The 27,551-nt window shown below is 40.6% G+C and overlaps 1 protein-coding gene across 1 annotated transcript in view; it reads left to right on the top strand.

The window, feature by feature from the left end:
• The window catches only part of TBC1D32 (TBC1 domain family member 32), a 183,272-nt gene that overhangs the window by 138,704 nt on the left and 17,017 nt on the right, over positions 1-27,551 (top strand). The window contains exons 30-33 of the mRNA XM_074948323.1: positions 16,774-16,843; positions 19,504-19,619; positions 21,668-21,822; positions 24,308-24,448. Of these exons, the coding sequence (XP_074804424.1) occupies positions 16,774-16,843; positions 19,504-19,619; positions 21,668-21,822; positions 24,308-24,448 (482 nt within the window). The remainder of the gene's footprint in view (positions 1-16,773; positions 16,844-19,503; positions 19,620-21,667; positions 21,823-24,307; positions 24,449-27,551) is intronic.

The raw sequence follows: 27,551 nt of genomic DNA, 5'->3' as shown, positions 1-27,551 counted from the left end.
GTCAAAGGTGCGTCTGTGTGAGTTCACCTCCCACTCGGGGAAGAAGGCACCTTGCTTGCTCCTCCATCTGAGCCAGCCATGGTTTCTCTCTACTGACCACCCCACTAGCTGCAGTTCCTCTCCGCTGGCCGCCCTGCTGCCTCTCTGCTATGACCTCTGCAGGTCAGTCTCTTGAGGTTTCACCCAGCTCTCAGTGATTTTCAGCTCTTAGGCTGGGCAGATACGCTGTTCCACCACAAGTGATTGTCAGCTTTTTTGAGCACTTAAAATAAAAGAAGGCTCCTAATGGAGTCTATTTAGCTCTATCTTTGAACAGTGGGGAGGAACAGGTAAAACCAGACCGGGGATCCTTAGGCAGAGTCTGCTCCTCCTGGCTGGGATACCTGTCCCCACCCCTCTTACTTTCACGTGGTCTGGTATTAGAGCCCCTTGCTTAATGAGGTCCTTTCAGCTAAGGGTGACACTCCCTCCTCCCCTTTGGTACAGGTTAAGCACAGTTCTGCTCCCCTTTATTCATACAGTAAAGACAACAACCCTAATAACAACATTTCACTACCCCTGCATTCAGTACTAAAGTGATTTGTAACCCAACACCAAAGTTGATCACTTTGAGCAACACTGCTCTATCTGCTGGATGTCTAGGCAGAGTAGGTATGTTCATGAATTTAAAGTTCTGTGTCTCAAGATCTTTCAGAGCTAGATGTAAGTCCTAGATTCTGTTGGAAAGGTGGGATTCATTCATAAATACAATTTGCTCCTGAAGTCTCTTCCCCTCCCAACTAGCTGTTAGGGGAGAACTCTTTCAGACCCTTCTTATAAACGAATACGCTTAAGGGCAAAAAATAAAGATAAACCCTTTCCCCCTCATATGCTGTGAAATGAGTAGGGCCAGCCAGAAAACAATTCTGTTTTTTGAAAGCTTGCAAGGTTTAGAACTTGTTTTTGTTCCAATACTGAATGAAATGGGAATCAGGACCTATGCTTCCAGGCCAAATTTAAATGTTAGGTTCCAGCAGCAAAATAATGAAATACAAATAGAAACCCATGATCAATATGAACTGAGTTTCCTTATTTCTTGGATATCAAGTTTGTCTCTGATTGATCTGATAATGAATGAGTACCTTAATACCCAGCCTTTCCAAGATCTTCTGTCCGAGAGACTTATGGAAGGATTTCTCTAAGAAAGGGGACAACTGATTCTTGACCAAGACTAATTGTATTGCTTGTGTTACATGATATTGTCTTTCCTTCACCAGCCTGTTTATGCAATCTCAGCCAAGTCTTATAAATACTAATATTTAATACAAAAAAAAATCCCTACCAGCTCATGCATTATTAAGAAATTAGCCCATGTTTTACAGAATCAGCCCGAAACAAAAACAAATCAGTCAATCTACAGAAACAAAAATATAATAAGACAGACCTTCCACAAGAATTAATATGTAGTATTTAACCAATAACATATAAGTAAATTTTAGGACCACATCTCTTCCCAAGCACCTCTCCCACCTCCACCTCCAAAGAAGCTCACAGAGCATCAGATAGATGGTGGTATGCTCCATCCTCCCTCTGACATTACTCCTTGGGATTTGAACAGTCTCTTGAACAACAGAGGCTTTAACAGAAGCCAGATGTTTTATTTTAATAAACAGAAGCTGTAATTTGTATGAAAGTAGTTTCAGTACAGTGCATGGATACTCGGTGTTTATCATGTTCCTTGAAATAAGAAATTTATTATCTTTAAAAAAATGACAGCCCTTAGGTAGCCAAAATTAGAATAACACAATCATCCATCTGTTGTGGACTCCCTCAGGATTTCAATCTATTGTAAAATTCGCAAATCTGGAAAAAATCAAATTAGATTGGGTTGTTATCCCTTTAAAGATCAGAGGAGAAAAAATAACTGATAAATCTTTATGCAGTTGCAATACTTAATTATAAACAGCAACACAAATCTTAACTGAAGTTAACTTTCTATTATCAGCACTGAAAATGGACTCTGATTTGTACTCAGATGAGAGCACATGCACATAGTGTGGGCATTACAAGTTAATGAATTCTCTCTGTCTGCCTCTTGCCACTGGTACTTTCTTGTTTGCTTTTATTTTTCCTCTGACCTAAAAAAATGAATAGTCCTAGAGCTAAACCATGGTTCTGATAGCAAATGGAGCACTGAGCAGGGCAAGGAATGGGAAACTGCAGTGGTGATGGAGGGGGAGGTATAGCATCTGTAGAAGGGAAGGGAGACCCAGTCTTGAAATAAACACTTCGTATACTTGTAGTACAGATGTAGTTTTCCCTTTGTCCCAATGCTGACTTCCCAGCCCAACCCCCAACCACACATGCCCTTCTTGGAATATGCCGGTAGCTCTAGCAGCCTCTCCTTACATGTGGGAAGTACAAGCAACCTCATTATAGCTGCCTCCATCACAGTTGCACTGGGCTGAGGAGTTGAGAGCCAGTCCTCTGTTCCTCTCCCTCTCCTACCTGGTCAGGAGCAGATACAATTTGATGCAAAGGGTACAACTGCAGTTATAGAGTACAGACAGCTAGCTTGGGTATAAATAGCAGCCTAGGGGGTGAGACACAGCTTGGTGAGTGGAGTGTCATAAACACCTGAACCCTTATTGGATGTACCCTAAATGGCTTTCTACATGCTCAGGCAGTGTCTCACACACTGACAGGCTATTTTAGTCCCTCTGCATACCCATTGTCAAAGCATTTTCCTGCCTCAGCCAAAGGCTACAGCAGCAAAGAAAGGTTTTGGCAGTGGGGAGGCAGCGAGGAAAGGCTCTGGTAGAGGGAAGCTTTTCCCTGCTGCTTCCCTGCTCCTGGAGAGTTTCCCTGCTACCTCCTCCCTGCCGGAGACTTTTCCATCTGCAGTGATACTGTAGGTAGCCTGCTTTTCACTGTGGTGTGTAGCTACACATGTAGTGCCTGTATTCAACACTCCACCATAAGTGGAGACATAGCCTTAGTGTCCTGTTAATTAAAAAGTCACATAAGGGAGCAGGTAATTTGATTGATTTTTAGATAGTTATGATGACAGCCATTTTTTTACATCTGTCCTATTTTGTTTTCTTGTTCTTACATATTCCTAGTGTCCAAATGCAAGATAGAATATGCTACTTTTTAGATAGAAAAAGAAATCACTTCACCACGTTCTGCTTGGGAACGTTAAAATGTAAAGCCCAACATACAAATTGTGACAAGGTCAGGCCAGATGGCTACAGGAGAGTAATAAAAGGCAGATATATTAGCCCCAGGTTAAGTAGGTCCCTTTTCCCTGGGTAAGGTAACAGGGAAGGTTTCAGAACAATCAGGAACCTTCTGGAGACAATTAAGACGACAGGCTGATTAGAACACCTGCAGCCAACCAAGAAGCTGCTAGAATCAATTAAGGTAGGCTAATCGGGGCACCTGGGTTTAAAAAGGAGCTCACTTCAGTTTGTGGTGTGCGTGTAAGGAGCTGGAAGCAAGAGGCTCTAGGAGCTGAGAGTGAGAACACATACTTTTGGAGGACTGAGGAGTACAAGCATTATCAGACACCAGAAGGAAGGTCCTATGGTGAGGATAAAGAAGGTATTGGGAGGAGACCATGGGGAAGTAGCCCAGGGAGTTGTTGCTGTTGCACAGCTGTTCCAGGAGGCACTCTAAACAGCTGCATTCCACAGGGCCCTGGGCTGGAACCCAGAGTAGAGGGCGGGCCCGGGTTCCCCCCCAAACCTCCCAACTCCTGGTCAGACACAGGAGGAGTTGACCTGGACTGTGAGTTCATGAAAATGGCCAAACTGAGGGCTGCTGTGAAGCTCCAAGGCAAGCAAATCTGCCAATAAGCGCAAGACCCACCAAGGTAGAGGAGGAACTTTGTCACAAAATATAACAGAGAGAATGGACTTCATTACAACACAATAGTTGCCTGACATGGATACAATATGTTTAAAATTTGAAGTGTAGACTAGACCTAAATGTGTCCCTGTAAACAGGTATAAATCCTTGAATTTATGGAGTATTGCGTCATTCAATATACATCTTAACTGATCAGCTTGTCCTTTACACAATTCAGTTAGCCTGAGATGCATTCTAAGAGCAATGTTGGCAGATTGCTGTTACATATCAAGCTGTCATTACAAATGCACTGTGCATGCACAACATTCATAACTTCAAGCTTCATAACTTGGGCTAGATGTGAAGTCATGGTAGAAGAACAACCCAAGGGGTGACCTTTCCAGAGGTGTGATAAATAGTGGGTATGTGCTTCCTTTTCATGGCTTGCTGCTGGCATAGGGACCTTTTGCTCTGTGCCTAGAGAGACTTTTTTCTGACCAAATGTGCTGTTTAGTTTGTTTATGTTTGTTGCAGTTGTTTCTTTAGGTAGTTTAGATGGATTGATTCTAGGCCATTGGAAAAGGTTATTTGCAGGATAGATGTACTATTGTCCCAGACACCAATGGAAAACAAGACAAGACACAAGAAATGTGGTTTAACAAGTCACAACTTTATTCACACATCTGAGAAACTAGCTAGTAATAACTCATCCAGTGTGGGTCAGCTTTCCTTCTGTGAGCCATATTACCTGGGGGGAGAATTTCCCCCAACCCCTCCGCTCCAAGCCCTTTACCTGGTTCCATTAAAGTTGCTAGGATACCACTGGTCAGTCCTCCATATGACGGTTGAGACAATGGGGGAAAGGTGTGGCCTCTTGCTGTACCAGACATTATACCCACCCTTATTTTGGGGGATGCCCTCTAATACTAATTCCACTTCCAGTTTATCAAGGAATTGGACCCCCTATTCACATTAATCTGCACCAGACATTTGCCAGATTGGAATAGCATGAACTCCTAACCACCCAACCTCCTACCAGGTCTCTGGGCTGCTCAGAAGAAGGTGAAAAAACCCATACCAACCAGGCCAGTCAGCAAAAAAAAATCCTTCCCAGCCCCAAAAGCATGACTAGTGTAATGCCAACGGTTAGGTCCAGAAATCTGGCCCTACTCAAATTGCAAAGTGTTACAAATCAAGAAAATGTGTGTTATTTCTTATTAATATTATTTATGACCTCATCTCCCTGTTCAATTTGATATTGTTACATGTCTTAATGCATATAGTGCATTCCAAGGAGGCTGTAAAACAGGGTTGTTAAGGAACCAGGCAAGAAGAATAAAGCAATGTCCAGATAAAGGACATCGCCTCAAATGCATTAGCCATGTTTATAGCCTTGAGACTCAACTCTTGTGGCAGGGCTGTTCGGCCAATGCCGAGAAGAGAGATCAAAAGACACTGAGGGGTCTGTTAAGAGGTACCTCTGGCAAAGAGGGAGCGGGGAAATAGCTCAGCCGCAAGTTGGCAGAGAGAGATAGAGTCAGAATGCTGTAGGCTGACACAGAGATTGCCTGAGAATCAGAGTCTGCAACATGCAAGCTGTAACTTGATGCCCAAAGAGAATGGAGGGGTACCAAGGTACAGCTGTTACTACCTAGGGGTTTGAGGGGAATGACAGCATAGGTAAGACAATATGCATATAGGTCTCTTTTATTTTAAACCTAATTCTCTAAGCTCTGTGTACCATTTTGACAAAATAAATTTTACTTTGTTTTGGGGAAACTGCTTCTGCGGTCACTGGTTACTATTACTGATCAGAGGCTCCTAACGTAGAACTTGGTCCAACCCCACTTAGACTTAGTAGGTAATACAGCTGGCAACCAGGGAAGTGTAAGCTGGAGATGCAGTTGGAGCTTGGTTGGATTCCAGGGATCCACCCCAAAAAGAAGTGGAGGCATGGGCCTACCTCTTGAAAGATGTGCACTCAAGGGACTAAGAGAGGGTCTCAGAAGAGGCATCCTACACAAGGACTGTAACAGGGGAATGAGGAGAAACTTTGGAACTAGGGTGCAGAATGGTGCCCCAGAATGGTAAAGGCGTTTTAAATCCTCACCTTGGGTGCACAGAGCTGCACCCTTCAGTGTTGCCAATCATCTAGGGAGTCCCCTTTTCCCCACTGTTCCTCAACACCAAGCCCATGAGGAGAGGGAGGGAAAAGGGAGCAATCCTTAAAGTGGCACCAGGGGTTTCTTTCCACTGCTGGAGCAACGTTTTCCTACCTCTGAGGCTGTGAAAGGGGGTGGAGGGTGGACATTTGTGCTAGGTTTTACACCCATGTTCATGCCATGAGTCACAATGGTCCAAGCTTCTCAAGAAGGTTCTTGAAACACAGCAACACAGAAGGTGCATCCCACAAGTGAGAATATGCAGAGAGGGCTGCCCAAGCTCAATAATGTACAATTGCAAAAGCCTTCTGAGAGCAATCGTACAAATGCTCAATCATACAAAAGCAGAACGTACAATTCACTTCACATTTGACAAGGCTTCAGCCTGACACCTGGCTTTATATTAAAATCCATTTGTCAGTTTATAAGTTTGTTTCTTTATGCATTTTTTTTCTTTTCTAGAGCAAGTTCTTAGACAGATTAGCCATCAAATGGGCAATCTTGTATTTGTACCAAAAGAGTTGTCAATGGAGTTTAAGTAATCCAAAAATTAAAGGTTAACTTCTAAACTGCATGACATATCTCATAATTCCATATCTAATTAAATGAGAGCTGTGTAGACAGAACAGTGTTCATCTTAAACTACAGAAATCTATCCATCTCTGATGTGTTATTAAATCTGCCAACACTTTAAATAGTTTTTCTTAAACTTGAATTATTTTACTATTAACTAAAAAATGCCCTTTAGATGTCTAGTCAACTTTATTGGGGAGAAAAATAAAACATGAATAATGACTCAGTGGCTGCAACAGCAGCCTTTTTATTTTTTTATGGTGAGTAAAAAGAATGAAGGAAAAACAAAATGGGGCAAAGGGAAGGGGCATATTGAAACAGAAACATAAGTTTTGTTGCATGGACCTGATTTGATGCTGAATGATTAAGGGATGCCTTAGAGTGAATACCATAGAGCAGAGGTGGGCAAACTACGGCCCGTGGGCCACATCCGACCCATGGGACCATCCTGCCCGGCCCTTGAGCTCCCGGCCAGGGCAGCTATCCCCTGGTCCCTCCCCCGCTGTCCCCCCTTCCCCACCGCCACACTGGCAGCACAGCTTGCACCCGCCCACCTCCCAGGCTTTCCAATAAGCCTGTCCTGACGCTCTGAGTGACATAGTAAGGGGGCAGGGGGAGAAGGGTGTTGGATAAGGGGCAGGAGGTGTCAGGGGGCAGTCAGGGGACAGGGAACGGTTGGATGGGGCAGAGATTCAGGGGGGTGGTCAGGAGACGGGGAGCAGGGGGGGATGGAGGGGGGGTAGGGTCCTGGGGGGGCAGTTAGGGACAGGGGTCTCGGGAGGGGGCAGTCAGGGGACAAGGATTGGGGGGGGGGATTGGATGGGTTGGGGGTCCGGGGGGGGGGCCTGTCAGGGGGTGGGGGTGTGGATAGGGGTCGGGGCAGTCAGGGGACAGGGAGCGGGGGGGGTTGGATGGGGGTGGAGTTCTGGGGGGACGGTTGGGATGGGGGGTCCTGGGAGGGGGCGGTCAGGGGACAAGGAGCCGGGGGTTGGATGGGTCGGGGGTTCTGAGGGGGGCAGTCGGGGGGGGGGAAGTGGGAGGGGGCAGATAGGGGACAAGCTGATTGTGGAGGCACAGCCTTCCCTACCCGGCCCTCCATACCTTTTCACAAGCCCTGTGTGGCCCTCGGGCCAAAAAGTTTTCCCACCCCTGCCATAGAGTATGAGGTAAAGTTTATTATCTAATAATTTCTTTCTGTTCTTAACATAGTCCATTAGTCCAAAATACTTGGTTGCCTCCCTTCTTTAGAGGTGAACGGGAGTGCCTGAAGATGTTGATTAGCAATTTGTCCATTTAGCTCTGTCACTTCCTATTAATACCCAGACAGCTAAACATAATCCTTGCACAAAATTTAACATCAGTTCAATGTCAGTGTAATGTTATGAAACCTAATTTAGTAAACAAACCTTTACAGTTAGTAAGAATACAACCAATTTCCTTCACTACTGATAGGAATTCTTGTTGGTTCAAAGTTTGTGTTCTTTAAGTCATTGCATCAGGACAAATTGTGAATCTGATTCTTGCCAGAGACACCAGCCACTTGTGCTTCAGAGTATGCTTAGCATTTTCAATCAAGAGATATGGGTGGGGAAAAATCTCTTTCAGATGGTATTGGTCATTTCCTTTTCCATTGAAACTGATCCTTGACCTTAGTGGCCTTGGCCATCAGAGTTCAACTTATCAAATGTAATGAACAGTTTATTTTCTCTTTTGGTTTTGGTCTAGGTCTAGGTTTTCTAACTTTGAAGTAAATAGTGGTTTATAAAAACTACGAAAACCACTACCTAAAAAACCTAGTTGTTTTCATTTTGGTTTTGATCTTTTCTCTTCTTCCCTTTGATTTTTAATGTTGCCAGCAAGATATCTAAGTAGCAATCACCATTTAGCATATTGTTTACAAGTTTGGGAAGGGAAAAAAAGCCTCTGTCTGGTTATATCTGCTTATGCTCAGAACTGGAAAAGTTGTCCACTTTGGGGAAGGAGCTAATTGAGGAGGAATAATTCTATAGATTTTTTTTTCTTATTTTGTGGGTGCTTTTAGATTTTTTGCTCTTTTTATTTTTATGTCTTCAGTGGAACCACAGGCCATTCAGAGATGGGGCAGGCTTTGTGTTTTCTAAAAGTGTCCCAATGCCCCAGTGAAATGAGAACAGACTTGCTTAGTTCTTAAATTATTGTGAGATATGCAATTAACAAATATTGGTGGAAAACCTTTTAAGTCAGGCAGTTCCTTCTGGGATTCAAAGTGGATGCTTGTCTGTTTGCCAAGATTACATAGTACCCACTTGAAGATCTGGGGGAATCTTTCTGCTCCTTGCTATGCTTCTGTGAAGAGATTTTCGCAGAAATGCACTTTAAATCATTAGCTTAAGGCACTTTGGAGTGTGCCCTCAGTGCCCTTAAGTCTGTTAGCTTCTCTGCACTAACTCCCCACGTGCACACTCTGACTGTGCAGGGAGCTGCTGCACAGCACCTACTGTGGATTTTTCCGCCATGTAGACTAGCCCTATGTGTAACTCCAATCTGAGCAGAGACTGCCCTGAGTATTCCTTGTACTGTTTTGTGGAATCCTGGCTATGCTGCGTGGAGGAGGCCCTATTCTACATCAGACTTGGGACCCTTTTCTCCGGCAGATTATGGGTTCATGAGCTGAGAACAGGGTAGCCATAATTCCATGTTTGCTGAGGATTCAGTAGCTGCCTCACAAATGGAACACTTATTTGCCTCAGAGTTGTGCTTGTTTCTGAGCTCTGTCATGGTGTTGCATAGTGGGGAAAGAGGAGAGGTGTCAGTAAAGAGAGTTCCAGCAAGATTCTTGTACAACCCACCAAAATAATCAATCCACATATACAATAAAATCTCTATTTGTATTACAAGAGGTAAAAATCAAACATGAATATGGACTATGTAATAATGTCTATAAGAAATCAGCCAATTAATGATAGCTTGACAGATTGGGAGGGGGTTGGCCCTTTATTTATAATTGTTTAAAATAAAAGATACAAATATATGTTAAACTGCAACTGCAACTGCACAGACCTTCTTATGTTGTTTGTCTTAGATTACAAATTCTTGCTGTCAGGAAACATATCTAGGGCCCTAACAAAATCTCGGTCCTTTTTGGTCTATTTCACGGTCATAGGATTTTAAAAATCGTAAATTTCATGAATTCATCTCTTTAAATCTGAAATTTCACGGTGTTGTAGTTGTGGGTCTTGACCCATAAAGGAGTTGTGCGCGGGTGGGATCAGAAGGCTATTGCGGCGCAGCTGAGAGGGCTGCGATACTGCTACCCTTACTTCTGCACTGCGGCTGGCAGTGGTGCTGCCTTCAGAGCTGGGCAGCTGGAGAGTGGCAGCTGCTGGCCAGAAGCCTACCTCTGAGGGCAGAGCCACTGCCAGCAACAGTGCAGAAATAAGGATGGCATGGTAAGGTATTGCCATCTTTACTTCTGTGCTGTTGCCTGCAGAGCTCGGGCCTCAGTCAGAAGCCACCACTCTCTGGCCACCCAGCTCTGAAGGCAGCGCAGAAGTAAGGGTGGCAATACTGTGGTCCCCCATAAAATAACCTTGTAACCCCCCTTCAAATTCCTTTTGGATCAGGTCCTCCAATTTGAGAAATGCTGGCCTCCCTCATGAAATCTGTATAGCATAAAGTAAAAGCACACACAAAAGACCAGATTTCACGGGGGGAGACCAGATTTGATGGACTGTGACGCGTTTTTTGTGGCCATGAATTTGGTAGGGCCCTGAACATATTTGTCTACATACAGAACCAAGACATTGGGCCCTGTTTCTGACTGGGCTATCTTGGCACTCCTGTACTATCAATATTAAATTATACTAATAAACCACAGTGGTAAGCTTGCTGCCACCATGTGGTCCTCCTGCTGGAAAGAGAGAGAGCCAGATCCTTATCTGGGGTAAATTGGTATAATTCCACTGAAGTCAGTGGAGCTGTGCCAGTTTACACTATGTCATAATCTGGTTCAGAATGTCTGAGTTGCATTAGCAATGGCTGTCAATGCAATGAACAGCTTTGTTGAACTTGAGGTTTTTCCAGTTTACCTGTAGAGGAGATAGACTAGTGAAGATGTTATGAAGCAGAATGATATGAAATGGAAATTCATATTAATGTAAGTTAAATAGTAAACTTTCTGGTTTTTTCCCCAGCACTAAAATACAATGTATCTATACTTATTGCACAGTTTCATTCAGAAATTATTATTATAATTTTACAAAGTTCTTGTCTTTCAATCATTATCAGTTTTACTAACTATATTTTTATCAGCAAGGAGACTGGTATCCAAGCAAGATCTCCGTTGCTACTTGGTTCTGTAGCTCTTTAGGCTCCTGACTGCTGTTGCAGCTTCTTTAGAAGACTAGCATGCATAACTTAATGAATAACTGAATTTATTCATATTCAGTTAATTGGCCTCTGCAGTGTGCTAAAAAGGGATGTGGTGGTTGGCACCTTTATAACTTGATTAGTTTCCACTAAACTAAGAGATAACATCTCCAGGTCTTCAGCCTAGGTCTCCTGTTCAGACAGTTTAATGGCACAAACTGCCAGTTCTATCAGTTTAGTCCTTAAATCACCAAGAATTTTTGTTACAAACTATTCTTGCTTGTTTTTTCATGCCAGACCTATAAGTACAGTCATCCTGCTTTCTCTCTCTGCTCTCTGACTGTTGCTAGTAGTTCATGTTTTTTATTTTGTTTGCACAGTTACATCACTTTATTAGCCAGTGTCTGTTATCACAAAATGGCTATATTTTGTCTGTAGCATTACTTAAATATTCTGCAGTAGATTGGAAGAGTCTAAAATAGTGAGAAGAAAATAGCTAAGGGAAGACAAAAGGAAAGAAATTGGGCTCACTCAGAAGTCCCCGGAAAGGAAAGAGGTAAAGAAATTAAGGCAACAAAAAAATTATATTGGAAAGGTTTGGGAATCCAAAGAATGGAATCTGTAGTGAGAAAGAAAAAGACATAGTATTCTTAGAAATTAAATGTGAGGGGTCCAGACGATAAAAGTATTTTCAGATTTTAAAAAAGGCAGGAAAAATTGTCTTGTAGAATTTATCCCCCTTTTCTGGTTGCTGCTAAATTATTCGTTGCCAGGGATGACTTTTGTCCTTGGCTTATAAAGATATTCTGAAGAAAACTGTATTTTTTTAATGAACCGGATTGCACTAAATAATGGGTATTTTCAACCAAAGAGCAGGTAACATATATATTTAAAAAATCTCTCTCCCCTACTACTAAATTGTCCAGTCTGTGTCTTTTCCAGTGGGAAAGATTATCTTACTCTTTTTATTGCCATATATTGTATTATTTTCAGTCTGAGTTTTTAAAGGGTAAATGTGTGGAATCCTGACATCCATCAAATCATGAAATTATATATGAATTAAGAAACATCTATTTTGCATTTCATTCTTTTTAAAAATAGAATTAAACGTGTTCAGTATAGTTCTTTGTTTCCTGTGAGCTGTGAGAGGAAAGTGATTCTGTCCCTTATGTTTAATTCTTTTGCGGGATTTGACATATGGGAAAATGCTGCCATAGCCTATTCTGTTTAATTACGGTACCTGCATCACCTCTCCATCTAATTGACAGTTCAGAGATGTTCTGCCTTTTGTTTGAGGAGAAATCATGTTCTTATTGAGAAAATTGATCTTTTTGTGCTTGAATATTGAAAACCATAGTGTTTCAAGACAATTAAACATAACAGTTTTATTGATAAATGTCAGATCAGTTTTGTGGAGAATTAAATTGTACATATTGAATCAGACATAGTTTGGACTTCATTACAATCACAGTCAATCTTTCTTCCCAAGAACAAAAGTCCACCTGTTGTCCATGGATTGTGATCTACAATATTTAAATATCCCATAAAATGTTTTGGTAATCTTAAAGGAACATTAAGGTTTTATAGCTCCAGTTTTTTTAAGTAGATGGTGATAGTCCTCTGGATTCTAAATATTTTGTTTTGCTTTGTTTTGTTAAATCTTCATTTCTAGTCCATTAATTGAAAAACAAAATGAAAAGTCATAACTCTTTACATAAGGTGAAAAGTACAATTTTTATGTTCCCTTTGCTAGCTCTGGATTTGCAGTTAACCTGCACTATGTTCAGAGCTATGATTACATCAGATATACTAGTACACAAAAGCAAGAGTTTTTGGCTTGACAAGGTACTACATAATGTGGAATTGTTATTAAATCCAAACCCCATGTTAATTTTATCTTCCTTCAAAATGCAGAGAAAAATATAAAAGGGAATATGATAAAGGGAAAAATATTTTCCAGCAACTAAGAAATTATTACAATGGAGAATAAAAGGCAAATAAAATCAATGAAATCAATTATGTTCTTTGAATACCAAGTGGACAATAACAACTCACTGTTGTAAAATTGAAGAAGAGTCTCGGACTGTGGGCTGTGATGCACTCATTTTTCATAGTATCATTGGCTGATTCTGGTCCTAATACCAGCACAACCAGCCAGATGAGTTTCACCCCGTTATAGGACGGGAGGGGAGGAGGGGATTTTCTGTTGACTCAGAAACTGCTTTGCCATTGGTTTTTCAAGTAGCCGAGGCATTTAGGTGAAACAGGCTTTTTGTATCATGGACAGTTTGTTCCATAGAAGAAAATATCCAATAGGTCCAAACCACGGTGCCCAGAAGTTGGGGCTCTTCTGCTGATGATGATCCTGCTCCTTGTCCACAAAGAAATTTTTCAAAAATGAAAAATGTACTCCTTTCCCTTAATGACAGGTCATGAATGTTCAGGGGTTTAGTTTCAGTGAAACTATGATCATTTGCTTGGAAGGGAGAAAGCATTATCCAAAACAATCAGAATGCAACACGATGATTCCTGCACTGTTCAGCATCAAACTTTCCTGATGGGGATCAGAGCTCACTCTGAGGAGTAAAGGCCACTCTCTTATCTTCAGTAAGCTAGTGCTTCTTTTTTAACAGACCTGTAAGTTTCAGTTAGTCTTTCATACAAGCCTCTCATTTCACAAGGCATTCTAATTTGGGTGCCTGGAAAAATAACTCCTCCATATTGTTGTGGGCTTGCTATTTAGAGCCCATTAGAGAAAGATCTTGTCTTGCTCAGAGAACAAGTGATTTTTCTTACCTATAAATAGTGTTTCTCAGATGGACAAGGTCAGTTTCTAATTACCTTAATTCTTTGATGGTTATATCTTATTAATGTTTTAATACACAGTGTGACAGTGCACCCCAGAAGGCTTTATGGAAATATGCTTATGAATGTACATATGACATAACTGGAATATGTTTTATGCTACATATGCCATGTAACACATCTCTGTAAAGGTTATGATCTAGTGAATCTATTCATCCTATTGATATGCACGTATCATTTTTGTATTTGAAATTATGAATATAAAGATTTGGTCAGCTTCTTGAGAAAGGAATGGGCAAATTAAGTGCCCAGTCATGAAACACTTAATGAACAATGGATCTTGGAAGCCTCCAATCCACATAAGAAGTCTACTTGAGGATGTTCAAGGTGGCATTTGAACCATGGCTGCTACCTGTAAGTTCTGAGTCATGCATGGATGTGTGACTTGCCCATGTGACTCCAAAACTCCATCTTGTAGCTGGGATTCTACACAGGGGGAGGGAGAAGTGTCCAACCAGAAGAGAGAGTCTATTTAAACCCCCGGGAGACCCCTCCATTTTGTCTTCAGCTGGCTCAAGAGATAGCCTCTCCATCCCCAAGGATACCTGAGAGAAACTGGAACAAAGGACAGTAACTACAGGGGGTGTGAGTGATTGCTGGACCAAGACTAGAAGGAGGCTAGTCTGTAAAAGGAAGCTTACTGGAACGCCTCTGAGGGTGAGGTTTTATCTGTATTCAGTTTTCTTACTGTAGTAGGCATAGACTTGTGTGTTTTGTTTTATTTTGCTTGGTAGTCACTTTGTTCTGTCTACTATTACTTGGAACCACTTAAATCCTACTTTCTGTATTTAAAATCACTTTTTACTTATGAATTAACCCAGAGCATGTATTAATACCGGGGTGGGGGGCAGCTGTGTATATCTCTCTATCAGTGTTATAGAGGGCGAACAATTTATGAGTTTACCCTGTATAAGTTTTATACAGGGTAAAATGGATCTATTTGGGGTTTGGACCCCACTGGGAGTTGGGCATCTGAGTGTTAAAGACAGGAACACTTCTTAAGCTGCTTTCAGTTAAGCTTGCAGTTTGTGGGACGTGGTTCTAGACCTGGGTCTGTGTTTGTGGCCAGCAAGCGTATCTGGCACAACCAGGCAGGGTTCTGGAGTCCCAAGCTGGCAGGGAAGGCAGGGGCAGGAGTAGTCTTGGCACATCAGTTGGCAGCCCCAAGGGGGTTTCTGTGATCCAACCTGTCACACACAGCTTGTGTTTTCTTATCACTGTTCTACTGTTGAACTCTCTCTCTTCTTTGTTAAATGTAATTTTCCTGTATTGTTGTTTTCTTTACTCTTTCTATAACATTTTGATCTATTTCATGTGATCCAAATGGAGGGCTTGTTCTCTTAGTTGCTCTTGTTAACCTTTTTCATTCCAGCCAGGACTTCACCTCCCGCAGCTTGTAAATATTTTATCTTTAGTGCAATGGTATCCATGGCTTGTATGCAAACAAGGAAACTAGAGAGCTCACTTAAATTGGTACGAGTAGTTCCTTTAGTTTGGTTTCTTATGTCTGTTCAAGTGGGATGGGAGAAAATACCCATCAACTTAGAAAGTGAGCTGATCCGTCACAGAATATCACTTACATCCTGGGAAAATGGTATATTTTGGTTTCTGCTGAATATATATGTTAAAAAATGTGAAAACTGATCACGTATTTTAACAAAATCATGCCATCCACTAGATAGATGACAAAAACCTGCTTAGTGTCAATTTTTAGTACTTACTAGCCAGGACCACAAACTAAACTAGAAAATGAAAATTAGAACCTGTCAGACCCTGGACCCCTCCAACTCAGAACATTTATTATGTGTTAATTGTTTGCTGAGGACTCTATACTTGTCTTTCATTATAATATGTATGAGAGATAATATCCCTTTGTTAGGTCTTTTGCATTTAGGATTTAAATGTGTGATAAAATAATATTTTTAGAGGATGCTTAGTTTTAATGCATCAGATTTATTATATTTTTGCTCTTGTGATAAACTCAGGACAAATGGCTGCGAGGGGGAGAGGGGTAGAAAACAGTCTCAGAAGGTTAAAAGGCTCTCCTCCCTATCAACTGGGGAGGGGCGACTACAGGTCAATCAGGTTCAGTTGAGAAGCGGTTACCAGAGATCAATTAGGATCAGCTGAGAGGGAGATACCTGAGGTCAATTAGGATCAGCTGATTCCAACCAAGGGTGGCCTGGGACCTTTATAAACGCTCCCTGGGGGGCGGGAAGGAGTCAAGCTATCAGGCGAGTAGCAGCATGGGAGCAAGCCTCTCCAGGAGGGGAGGCTGTATTCCCTCCCATAATGGAGAAAAATAAGCCCAAAACATTGACTGAGGGAAGGACGTACTGCCCCTGTGCAGCCAAGAGGGACTGTTTTACCCCAACCCCGTCTCACCAAGGGTAAAAACAGCTGAGGCTTGCCACACTCTAGTTTACAGCTTTTAAATTCAATACGAAGTGCGTAAAGTAGAGGCGTACATTACAGTCATACAGAACAATAAATGAGGAAAGTACTTTTAGGTCCCTTTCAGTTCAATATTTTCGATATATTTGATGAGATTTACAGCACGGTATGTGCAAACAAGGTTGGCTTTACACTCATGAGGTCCCAAACTGCTGGAAGGGAGGGAATTGGGCCAGGAGTTACAGTTTTGTCTGTTTCACCTGCCATAGCGAAGATGTTATGCTGAGAATGGAGGTATCAAGGAGTAGGGCCCTTGCTAGTTGCCTGTTCTGGTTGTGCTGCAGGCTGGTTGTGACCATGAGAAACATGCACATAATTGCTTTTTGTTTTCAAACATCTTTTAAAAAAAGCAGACAGTTCAGTTGTATGTAGTTTCCTGTAATAATCTTTGCAGAGATTACTGACAGCACTTCAGATACAAACAATGTTCTGGATTTGGCATTAAAATATGTAAAAATATTACCTTCATCCCATTTTCAATTAAAATCATCATTATAATGCAGACTTTTTACATATTTATATTTATATTTGCTTTTGTTTTTAGCTGATGATGCAAATGTGAAGAATGAAAGCCTTTCATCTGTGCAGCAGCTTGGCATTAAAATGACAGTCAGGTACATTGCATTAAAATATTTCTCTTCTGTATTTCTAGAGTTTGTTTGATTTTTTTGCAATGACTTTAATGATATTTGATCCATCAACTCAACGTTTTGTACCATTTAAATCTAAAGATCATTTTTAAGAGAATGAATATTTACTTTAAAGATGAAAAAGGTATTAGTACATGGTTAAATTATCTGCAACAAATTAAATAGGTTATTATTCATTATTTTTCTAAGGGCTAATTGCAACTTGTTTAGCAAGATTTACAGCTAACCGTACATTATAGAATCTTAGAAATATAGGCCTGGAAAGTACCTCGAGAGGTCATTTAGTCCACCCCCCTGCTCTGAGGCAAAACAAAGAACATCCCTGGCAGGTGCTTGTCTAACCTGTTCTTTAAAACCTCCAACAATGGAGGTTTCACAGCCCCTCTTAAGCCTATTCCAATGCTTAACTATCCTTCTATTAGGGTATGTCTACACTACGAAATTGGTCGAATTTATAGAAGTCGGTTTTTTAGAAATCGGTTTTATATATTCGAGTGTGTGTGTCCCCACAGAAAATGCTCTAAGTGCATTAAGTGCATTAACTCAGTGGAGTGCTTCCACAGTACTGAGGCTAGAGTCGACTTCCGGAGTGTTGCACTGTGGGTAGCTATCCCACAGTTCCCGCAGTCTCCGCTGCCCATTGGAATTCTGGGATGAGATCCCAATGCCTGATGGGGCTAAAACATTGTCACGGGTGGTTCTGGGTACATATCGTCAGGCCCCCCTTCCCTCCCTCCCTCCATGAAAGCAAGGGCAGACAATCATTTCGCGCCTTTTTTCCTGAGTTACCTGTGCAGACGCCATACCACGGCAAGCATGGAGCCCGCTCAGCTCACTGTCACCGTATGTCTCCTGGGTGCTGGCAGACGCAGTACTGCATTGCTACACAGTAGCAGCAACCCATTGCCTTGTGGCAGCAGACAGTGCAATAGGACTGGTAGCCGTCATCGTCATGTCCGAGGTGCTCCTGGTCACCTGTGTGAGGTCGATCAGGAGCGCCTGGGCAGACATGGGCGCAGGGACTAAATTTGGAGTGACTTGATCAAGTCATTCTCTTTAGTCCTGCAGTCAGTCCTATTCAACCATCTTATGGTGAGCAGGCAGGTGATACGGATTGCTAGCAGTCCTATTGCATCATCTTCTGCCGGGCAGGCAAGAGATGAGGATGGCTAGCAGTCCTATTGTACCATCTTCTGCCGAGCAGCCATGAGATGTGGATGGCATGCAGTCCTTCTGCACCGTCTGCTGCCAGCCAAAGATGTAAAAGATAGATGGAGTGTATCAAAATAAGAAATAGACCAGATTTGTTTTGTACTCATTTGCAAACCCCCCGCCATCCCCCGTTTAGGGGACTCATTCCTCTAGGTCACACTGCAGTCACTCACAGAGAAGGTGCAGCGAGGTAAATCTAGCCATGTATCAATCAGAGGCCAGACTAAACTCCTTGTTCCAATAAGAACAATAACTTAGGTACACCATTTCTTATTGGAACCCTCTGTGAAGTCCTGCCTGAAATACTCCTTGATGTAAAGCCACCCCCTTTGTTGATTTTAGCTCCCTATAAGCCAACCCTGTAAGCCGTGTCGTCAGTCGCCCCTCCCTGCGTCAGAGCAACGGCAAACAATCGTGCATCTGAGTTGAGAGTACTGTCCAGAGCAGTCACAATGGAGCACTCTGGGATAGCTCCCGGAGGCCAGTACCGTCGAATTGTGTCCACAGTACCCCAAATTCAACCCGGCAAGGCCGATTTAAGCGCTACTCCACTTGTCAGGGGTGGAGTAAGGAAATCGATTTTAAGAGCCCTTTAAGTCGAAATAAAGGGCTTCATCGTGTGGACAGGTGCAGGTTTACATCGATTTAACGCTGCTAAATTCGACCTAAAGTCCTAGTGTAGACCAGGGCTTAGAAATATTTTCCTAATATCTAACCTAAATCTTCCTTGTTGCAGATTAAGCAGATTATTTCTTCACCAAATTTCTACATCACTTTCTACAGGAATTTCAGACCCTGAACTTGCAAAGGATCACACCCATGCTTAACTTTAAATGCATGTAATCCTATTAAAGTCAACAGGAGAGCTCATGTGAGTGAGGTTGCATAAGTGTGTGCAGGTTTGAGGCCTAAATTTCCAAATGATCTTAAAGAATTGCCTCACATGTAGGACTTCACAATAATCTTATCCTGAAATCACAAAGACATGGATAATGGAAGCAAGGTCTGTGTCTGAAAGAAATGGTTGAGGCCTTCTAGCACAGTGCAGATTTAAAAAAAAATACAATGTTGGCATCTGCTGCAATCTGAATGTCCAGCGACAGCTGAGGATATAATAAGACTCCTATGACAGGTTGCAAACCTTAGTAACAAATGTCTGCTGTGCTTCTTCAATAGAATCTAGACCAGTTCACCAGTTGCTTCCCGAACTGTCACCAGACTGAGTTCCCAGCCCTAACCACAGTATACGCTTAATTACATATAGGGCTATGAGTTCTTAACTTTTCATAAATCCTAGAACTGCATTAAATGCATCCATTAAAATGTGTTCTTATTTTTAAAGAATAGACATTTTATGTTTTACATTTATTGAAACTTAAGTGTCTAAGTTTGTTTAACGTTTATTTTATTAGGTATGGTAAATATTTAAATTTGCTGAAAGATGGTGCTGAAAATGATCTGTGCCTGGTGTTAATGCACTGTGATAAATTTCTGAAACAACAGCAAACATCTGTAAAGTCCTCACTTCGTATCCTTTTTAGATGACACGTTAGATTGACCAAGACATTAGTGACAGTAGTCACTAATCACTGTCAAAGAAATTTTTCATTTATCTTGTTCTTTGAATTCCTGGTGGTGGTGCAGACTACATAGTATTTTTCATTACATTTTGTGCACACATAAGAGAAAAATCCATTATTATGAAACCTTTATATCACTAAAATGTGTACTTGACAGAATAACTATATGATCTTTGACTGTAACCCTCGTCCTTCCCTTTCATTTGATTATTAAACTTGCTTGTGTGTCTTGTCTGGTTTTGATTTTAAGCTCTTTGGGGCAGAATCATGTCTTTCAATATGTTTGTACAGTGCCTAGAGCAATTAGCTCTGATCCCCATTAGGTCTGCTAGTTTCTTCTGTAATATTGATGATAATATTATTAATATTGAACATTTAGTCATCTGCAGTTATAATTTGATTTGCACTACGGTTTTGATCTAATATTTTTTCAAATCATTGTGTATTTTACTTGTTTGTATAAAAAAAAACCACAAAACAAAAAAGCCCTTTGACAGGCTATCCTACCTAGTAATGTGTTTGGTTTATTATTTTATACAATATTTAAGGATGCTGGCAAAATATACTTCATTTTTAAAACCTTTAATTTTTTTATGTTTACTATTGTTTTATACCTCCTTGGAAGTTTGGAAGCTACAACCTGTTTTCTTACTGAAATGTTTGTATCCAGGCTCCTCTTTATTACATGCTGTCATAAATATAAAGGGAAGGGTAAAGACCTTTAAAATCCCTCCTGGACAGAGGAAAAACCCTTTCACCTGTAGAGGGTTAAGAAGCTAGGAGAACCTCGCTGGCACCTGACCAAAATGACCAATGAGGAGACCAGATACTTTCAAAGCTGGAGGAGGGAGAGAAACAAAGGTTCTCTCTGTCTGTGTGATGCTTTTTGCCGGGAACAGAAAAAGAATGGAGTCTTAGAACTTAGTAAGTAATCTAGCTAGATATGCGTTAGATTCTGTTTTGTTTAAATGGCTGATAAAATAGCTGTGCTGAATGGAATGTATATTCCTGTTTTTGTGTCTTTTTGTAACTTAAGGTTTAGCCTAGAGGGATTCTCTATGTTTTGAATCCGATTACCCTGTAAGGTATTTACCATCCTGATTTTACAGAGGTGATTCTTTTACTTTTTTTCTTCAATTAAAATTGTTCTTTTAAGAACCTGATTGCTTTTTCATTGTTCTTAAGATCCAAGGGTTTGGGTCTGTGTTCACCTATGCAAATTGGTGAGGATTTTTATCAAGCCTTCCCCAGGAAAGGGGGTGTAGGGTTTGGGAAAGATTTTGGGGGGGAAAGATGTTTCCAAGCGGGCTCTTTCCCTGTTAGACTCTAGGTGGTGGCAGCAATAAAGTCCAAGGGCAAAAGGTAAAATAGTTTCTACCTTGGGGAAGTTTTAACCTGAGCTGGTAAAAATAAGCTTAGGGGGTTTTCATGCAGGTCCCCACATCTGTACCCTAGAGTTCAGAGTGGGGAAGGAACCTTGACACATGCACATATTTGTTTACTGTTATAAAAGTACTTATGGGTGTTGGGCTATTAGTGTTAACTTAAAATAAGCATTCAAGCACCTAGGTTTTGGTGTTTTTGCTTGTGTTTTTCGAAGGGTCATGGCAGAATTATGTGGACTTTGCAGAGAGGAAAATTAGTTCAGAGTCTAGGGGCCTAATTTATCACAATGAATTTTACTCCAGTTTTATACTGATTTAACTTTAATGGACTTTTTATGCTCAAGAAACCATCTTCAGTGTAGCTACACTAGTGCAACACCGGAGTTGCTACAATAGGGCCCTGGGTCTACACATCTTGACATTGTTGTGTTTGGATTGTTATATTAACTTTCAGATTCCCATTTTTTTTAAAGTACCTGATTTGTTGTGATTCACAATCTAATTTTTTTTATTATTATTTTGCTGATTCTTTGTTCCTTGGAGAAAAGAAACGTGGTTTTATGCCAGCAATAGTTTGTTCTTTGTCAGAGTTCCTTAACATTCTCCTACAGGTTGTCTGCAGGAAGGTTATGCTGGCTATGACTGGTTTGCGTCTTCTGTATTTCTGATAATGTCAGGAGAGAGAGAGAAAACATTAACATTTCTTCAACAATTTTCCAGTCTTCTCATCTCAGCATTTCTCTGGCTGCGAAGACTGCATGTTTCTGTAAGACTTTAAAAGCTTTTCTTTTTAAAGGTGGCTTTGAAATTTTTTAAAGGAATGTTTATCAGTTTCACTGAGTTATTGTTTCACTTTTCATTAAGATCCTCTAACTGAATGCTTGTCCCTTAAAAATTCTCTCAGAAAAATATAGATTTGACATTTGTTCAAATGGTTGTTTAAAGGCTGTGAAATAATGGGTATGCTAATGGCAGTGTTATTGAAAGTTAAAGTTGGCAATAAAATAAACTGTATTGGTTGTGTTAAATTCTTTGTGTAGGGAGAAGGTACTATTGAGTGGCCTTTTTATTATTATTACACTGTGCAAGTTCATTGTTTTGATTATTAGCTTTGTTGTATTATAAAATCAATAAAAGGCACAAAATATCAGAGTTGTACAGAAAATACTAAAATGCTTTAGTAATTAAAAACTTCCGTACTGACCAAGTACCGAATAATTCCATATTTCAAATGGCTGGTATTTAAATCAAGCTAGTTACACAAGCTCCATAATTTTCATCCTTTGTTAAATATGATGTCATCTATTTTAAAAAATCTCTTTTATTTGGTATTGTTCTTTGTCAGGTTCTGTGACTGGTGTAAATTAAACCATCAGCTATAGTCAGTCACTAGAAAATTGTGGTCTTATTAGATGATTCTCTAGCTCTTTTTCAAGAGGGTGTTTGTATATTCCTAATTGTAGTACATACCGTATGACTAGCACCTGGTCCAATTCTGCTGCTGTTCCAGCACTGAGAAGGTTGTCTTCATTTTGTGAGTCTGTTTGTGCTGACCATCCTCCGTACTGAGGAGTTTGGTATCTTCATAGCTAAATTAACAAGTGTGGAACCGCCAGGCAAAAGTATAAAGCAGTTTTAGGCTAAAGATCCCCACATTAAATGTTAATTAGCTCCACCAAAGCATTAACATGTGCAATCCAGAACTCACCTCTACCTCCTCTTTGCCCCAAACAGGAGTCTTAATTTCTCCCATTATGTAACTCTCCGTCTCAACTGAGGTGTCACCTATATGGAGTGGGAGGTTGTACTATACATGCAACCTCCTGTGAGCCAGGACCCAAAGGAAAAAGAAGGAAAAGTTCAAAGGAATGCACGTCTTCACCAAGCCAAAAACACATTACTTACAAACCACACACCCATCTACCCAGCACATTCCACACTGGTAACCTTTCATTCCCCATTCTCCCATTCAAATAGAACTTCACTTCTACCCTCCATATATATTCTCCTCCACATACACACACCACACCTGGGCAAATCATGACAGCTCCATCCAATTCTCTATCCACTACATAGGATTGTAAAAAGCATCTGTCATAAATATAAAGGGAAGGCTAACCACTTTTAAATCCCTCCTGGCCAGAGGAAAAAACCCTTTCACCTGTAAAGGGTTAAGAAACTAGGATAACCTCACTGGCACCTGACCAAAATGACGAATGAGGAGACAAGATACTTTCAAAAGCTGGGAAGAGGGAGAACATTAAAGGGTCTGTGTCTGTCTGGGTGAGGCTTTTGCCGGGGACAGAACAGGAATGGAGTCTTAGTACTTAGTAAGTAATCTAGCTAGATATGCGTTAGATTATGATTTCTTTAAATGGCTGAGAAAATAAGTTGTGCTGAATAGAATGAATATTCCTGTCTGTGTGTCTTTTTGTAACCTAAGGTTTTGCCTAGAGGGATTCTCTACGTTTTGAATCTGATTACCCTGTAAGGTATTTACCATCCTGATCTTACAGAGGTGATCCTTTTCTTTTTACTGTTTCTTCTATTAAAATGTTTCTTTTCAAGAACTGAATGCTTTTTTTCATTGTTCTAAGATCCAAGGGTTTGGGTCTGTGTTCACCTATGCCAATTGGCGAGGATTTTTACCAAACCTTCCCCAAGAAGTAGGGTGCAAGGGTTGGGAGGATTTTTGGGGGGAAAGACATTTCCAAACAACGCTTTCTCAGGAAGCCAGAGAAACGTTTGGTGGTGGCAGTGGAAAACCAAGGGCAAGGGGTAAAATAGTTTGTACCTTGGGGAAGTTTTAACCAAAGCTGGTAAAAGTAAGCTTAGGAGGTTTTCTTGCAGGTCCCCACATTTGTACCCTAGAGTTCAAAGTGGGGAAGGAACCTTGACAGCATCAGTCTCCTATTCTCCACTCCCTCATTTATAAACAACAGTCTCTATGTGTCTACTTGGGCAATGAATGGGGGGGGGAATCTCACCCTTCCTACTCTCAAAGTTAACATTCATTAAAACATATGTGTAATAATGAATTGGGCTGTCAACCAAGAGAAATAGCTTGTAAACCTTTTTGTTTCTCTCAACAGTTTCTCTCTCTACAGTTTTCCACTCATTTTACCACACTTTTCTCCTGCTTCTGGTACCAACGAATATTTACTTATTTAGTAGTGTCTTTTAAAGTAAAATCATACATTTTCTTCTGTAGTAAGTAACAATTATTATTTGTTGTTTGCTTTGTTGGTCAGGTACACCTATCTATTGACACAGCAGAATCTGGCATCCACCCAATCTATTTTTGCAGTGCTCACTACATTGAGATGTTGCTGAAGGCGGAGTTGCCACTTGTCTTTTCAGCTTTCCGCATGTCTGGTTTCACTCCATCACAGGTAATTTACAAAAGCATATTAAAGCATTGTTACATGTTTGACTTAAATCCACAAAATCAAAGCTATTCAGAGAAGGTTGAAGCTACTATGGCTCAGGTACATAACAAGCTATAAAACCCAGCCACAATAAAATGACTAAAGAATAAAGTTTTAGTCTTCAGCCACACAAAATAAATTGTTGTGAAAATCAGATAACTATTCATTTTGTAGGCTTTTTAATATAGATTTTTATGTTTAGGACTAAAAGTACACAGTTAAAACATTTTAAAATGGAAAACTGTTGACTTCAATGGAACTATGCCAATTTACTTCAGCTGAGGAGCTGCCCCTTCCTGTTTTATGCAAAAGCTTGACCAAAATGTGCTGGATATTTTAATGGAATCATAAGGGATAAAAAAATCTCAATGGCACGGTCATTTCCAGTAGGGGGATAAATTCTGTAGTACATTTGTATGGTATAAGACAATTCAGCTTATATTGGAGTTAAATTTCCTGATATCACAACCAATCATTACAATTAGGTGAAAAAGCAAGCCCAAATCCATATATTAATGTAATATTAAGGCTGAGATTTTACTCAAACACAGCAACCTTAGGTCCTCTCATGTGTGTTTCCATCGTGCTTTGAAGACGTAAAGTCCCATGTAAGTGCTGTTGCTTCTAGAGATTTACTCAAGGCTATGGATGAACAAACATGCAGGCTCTTCTTCACCACCTTACGGGTGGAGAAGGGTGCTGGAAAAGATCAAGAAAAAGTCTTATAGTTGCACTGGGCTTAACTCATTAAAAAGGTCATTTTGTGCCAAGATTTGGAGGCCCAAGTGTGTTCTTTATGGGAATGGATGTGGATGTGATGCAAGAATTGATTAAAAGAGAGAAAACATGAACTCATCAAGATCTACAATGTCTGAATTTGATTCTACTTCCTTATGTATACTGCTCAGCCTTACCCATAAAGGATAAAATTTAAAATATAAGAAAAAGCTGCCTTTCAAAGTGAAAGGAACGGACTGTTTTTTTAAAATGAGAAAGGGGAGGAAGTATAATAGCACAAAGCATCAGTTCACACATGGCCTGATCCAGCTGTTGTTGAAGTCAATTGTCCTTGTCTAGTTTAGGATTAAAAATGTGGTGTTAGTACCTGTTAATGAACCTATCCTTACAACACACTTTTTATCGTCCTTTAGACAAGCATAGTGAGCAGGATCTGGCCCCAATAAAGGTTAATTGCCTAAGTTTCAGAGATGCTGAGCATTCCCAACTCCCACTGGATTCTCATTCCTACAGGACAGATGTTCTTATCACAGAAAAGCTCAGATGAAGGGAATGAATGTCTTAGTATTAAAGCATTGGACTGGGATTCAAAGCCTTCCTGTGCAATCTTGAGCAAGTCACTTTAAGGCCTCATTATCAAAGGTGTTGAGATCAAGAATTCCCAAGTCAATGAGAGTTGTTGCTGCTCAACTCATCTGAAAATCAGTTCCTGAATTTCTTTATTCTTCAGTTCCCCATCTGTTAAGTGGAGGTAGTAATATTGTCCTTCCTCCACAAGGGTGTTACATGGATAAAATCATTGTACGTGAGGTGTTGAAATACTACAGTGATGAGCAGTTGAACAACCTATTAACTAAATAAATCAATATTGGTATTAACGCCTTTATTGGAAGTCTCAGCAGGGATGTTAAAAACTCAGTGAATATGGAGATTGAACTAGACCTCCATGCAATCCCTTCAGGGTCAGGGTTGAGGCATACTGGTGGGGCAGCGTAGAGAAAGGTACTGCACAAGCAGAATAATGCACGCTATTAAGTGGAATAGAGGCTTTCCCTCCAGGGATCTCACTTTCACAAACACTGCATTTACTTTTAATAATAATAAATAATCTGTCTTTTGAAAAATATATGAGATAATTTGTATGCCAAGTTTTATCACAATTCACAGTAATACCCATGGCAAGAATAAGCTTTTAATGGAAACATGTAACTAGAATGGACACCACTGTAATAGGCACACATCCTCTGGCTATATTATTGTGTTATTTTATTGCAAAAGATAATGCTTCATTTAACTATGAAAGCAACTTTAACATATATAAATGTCAGTGTACAGGAATACACAACTGAATGCAGTCTCATTCTAAAGCATAGCCATTGTAATCTAATTAGAAACACAGTACTTTCTGCTGCTTCATATTTTTAAACACTTAGGGGCTGATTAACAAAGGATTTGTGGTCTAGAGCTAAATGAAGTGTGCTGTACACAAGGGATTAAGCAACAAATTGTGATTTAGAAATGGAAAAAACACAAGCTGCTAAAGCCTGTCTCCCATACCATTCAATTAAATCCAAAGCTGCCTCAGGGAAGGACCTACCATTCATTTACAAGGCACAGAAATTCTTTAATTTAAAGGGAAACACACATTAAATATACCTTCAAAGACCTCCATGCCATTTAAAAAAATCTTAAGAAAATTCAGTACATAAAGAATAGTTTATTTTTTCTGTCATTAAACTTTGAAATTTGTGTTTCAACTTAAACAATTATAGATTCATAGATACTAAGGTCAGAAGGGACCATTATGATCATCTAGTCCGACCTCCTGCACAACGCAGGCCACAGAATCTCACCCACCCACTCCTGCGAAAAACCTCTCACCTATGTCTGAGCTATTGAAGTCCTCAAATCGTGGTTTAAAGACTTCAAGGAGCAGAGAATCCTCCAGCAAGTGACCTGTGCCCCATGCTACAGAGGAAGGCAAAAAACCTCCAGGGCCTCTTCCAATCTGCCCTGGAGGAAAATTCCTTCCCGACCCCAAATATTGCGATCAGCTAAACCCTGAACACATGGGCAAGATTCACCAGCCAGATACCCAGGAAAGAATTTTCTGTAGTAACTCAGATCCCACCCCATCTAACATCCCATCACAGGCCATTGGGCCTATTTACCATGAATATTTAAAGATCAGTTAATTACCAAAATCATGTTATCCCATCATACCATCTCCTCCATAAACTTATTGAGTTTAATCTTAAAGCCAGATATGTCTTTTGCCCCCACTGCTTCCCTTGGAAGACTATTCCAAAACTTCACTCTTCTGATGTTT

The sequence above is a fragment of the Natator depressus genome, chromosome 3 (genome assembly GCF_965152275.1).
Source record: "Natator depressus isolate rNatDep1 chromosome 3, rNatDep2.hap1, whole genome shotgun sequence".
Taxonomy (NCBI): domain Eukaryota; kingdom Metazoa; phylum Chordata; order Testudines; family Cheloniidae; genus Natator; species Natator depressus.
This window is presented reverse-complemented; position numbering and strand designations above follow the sequence as displayed.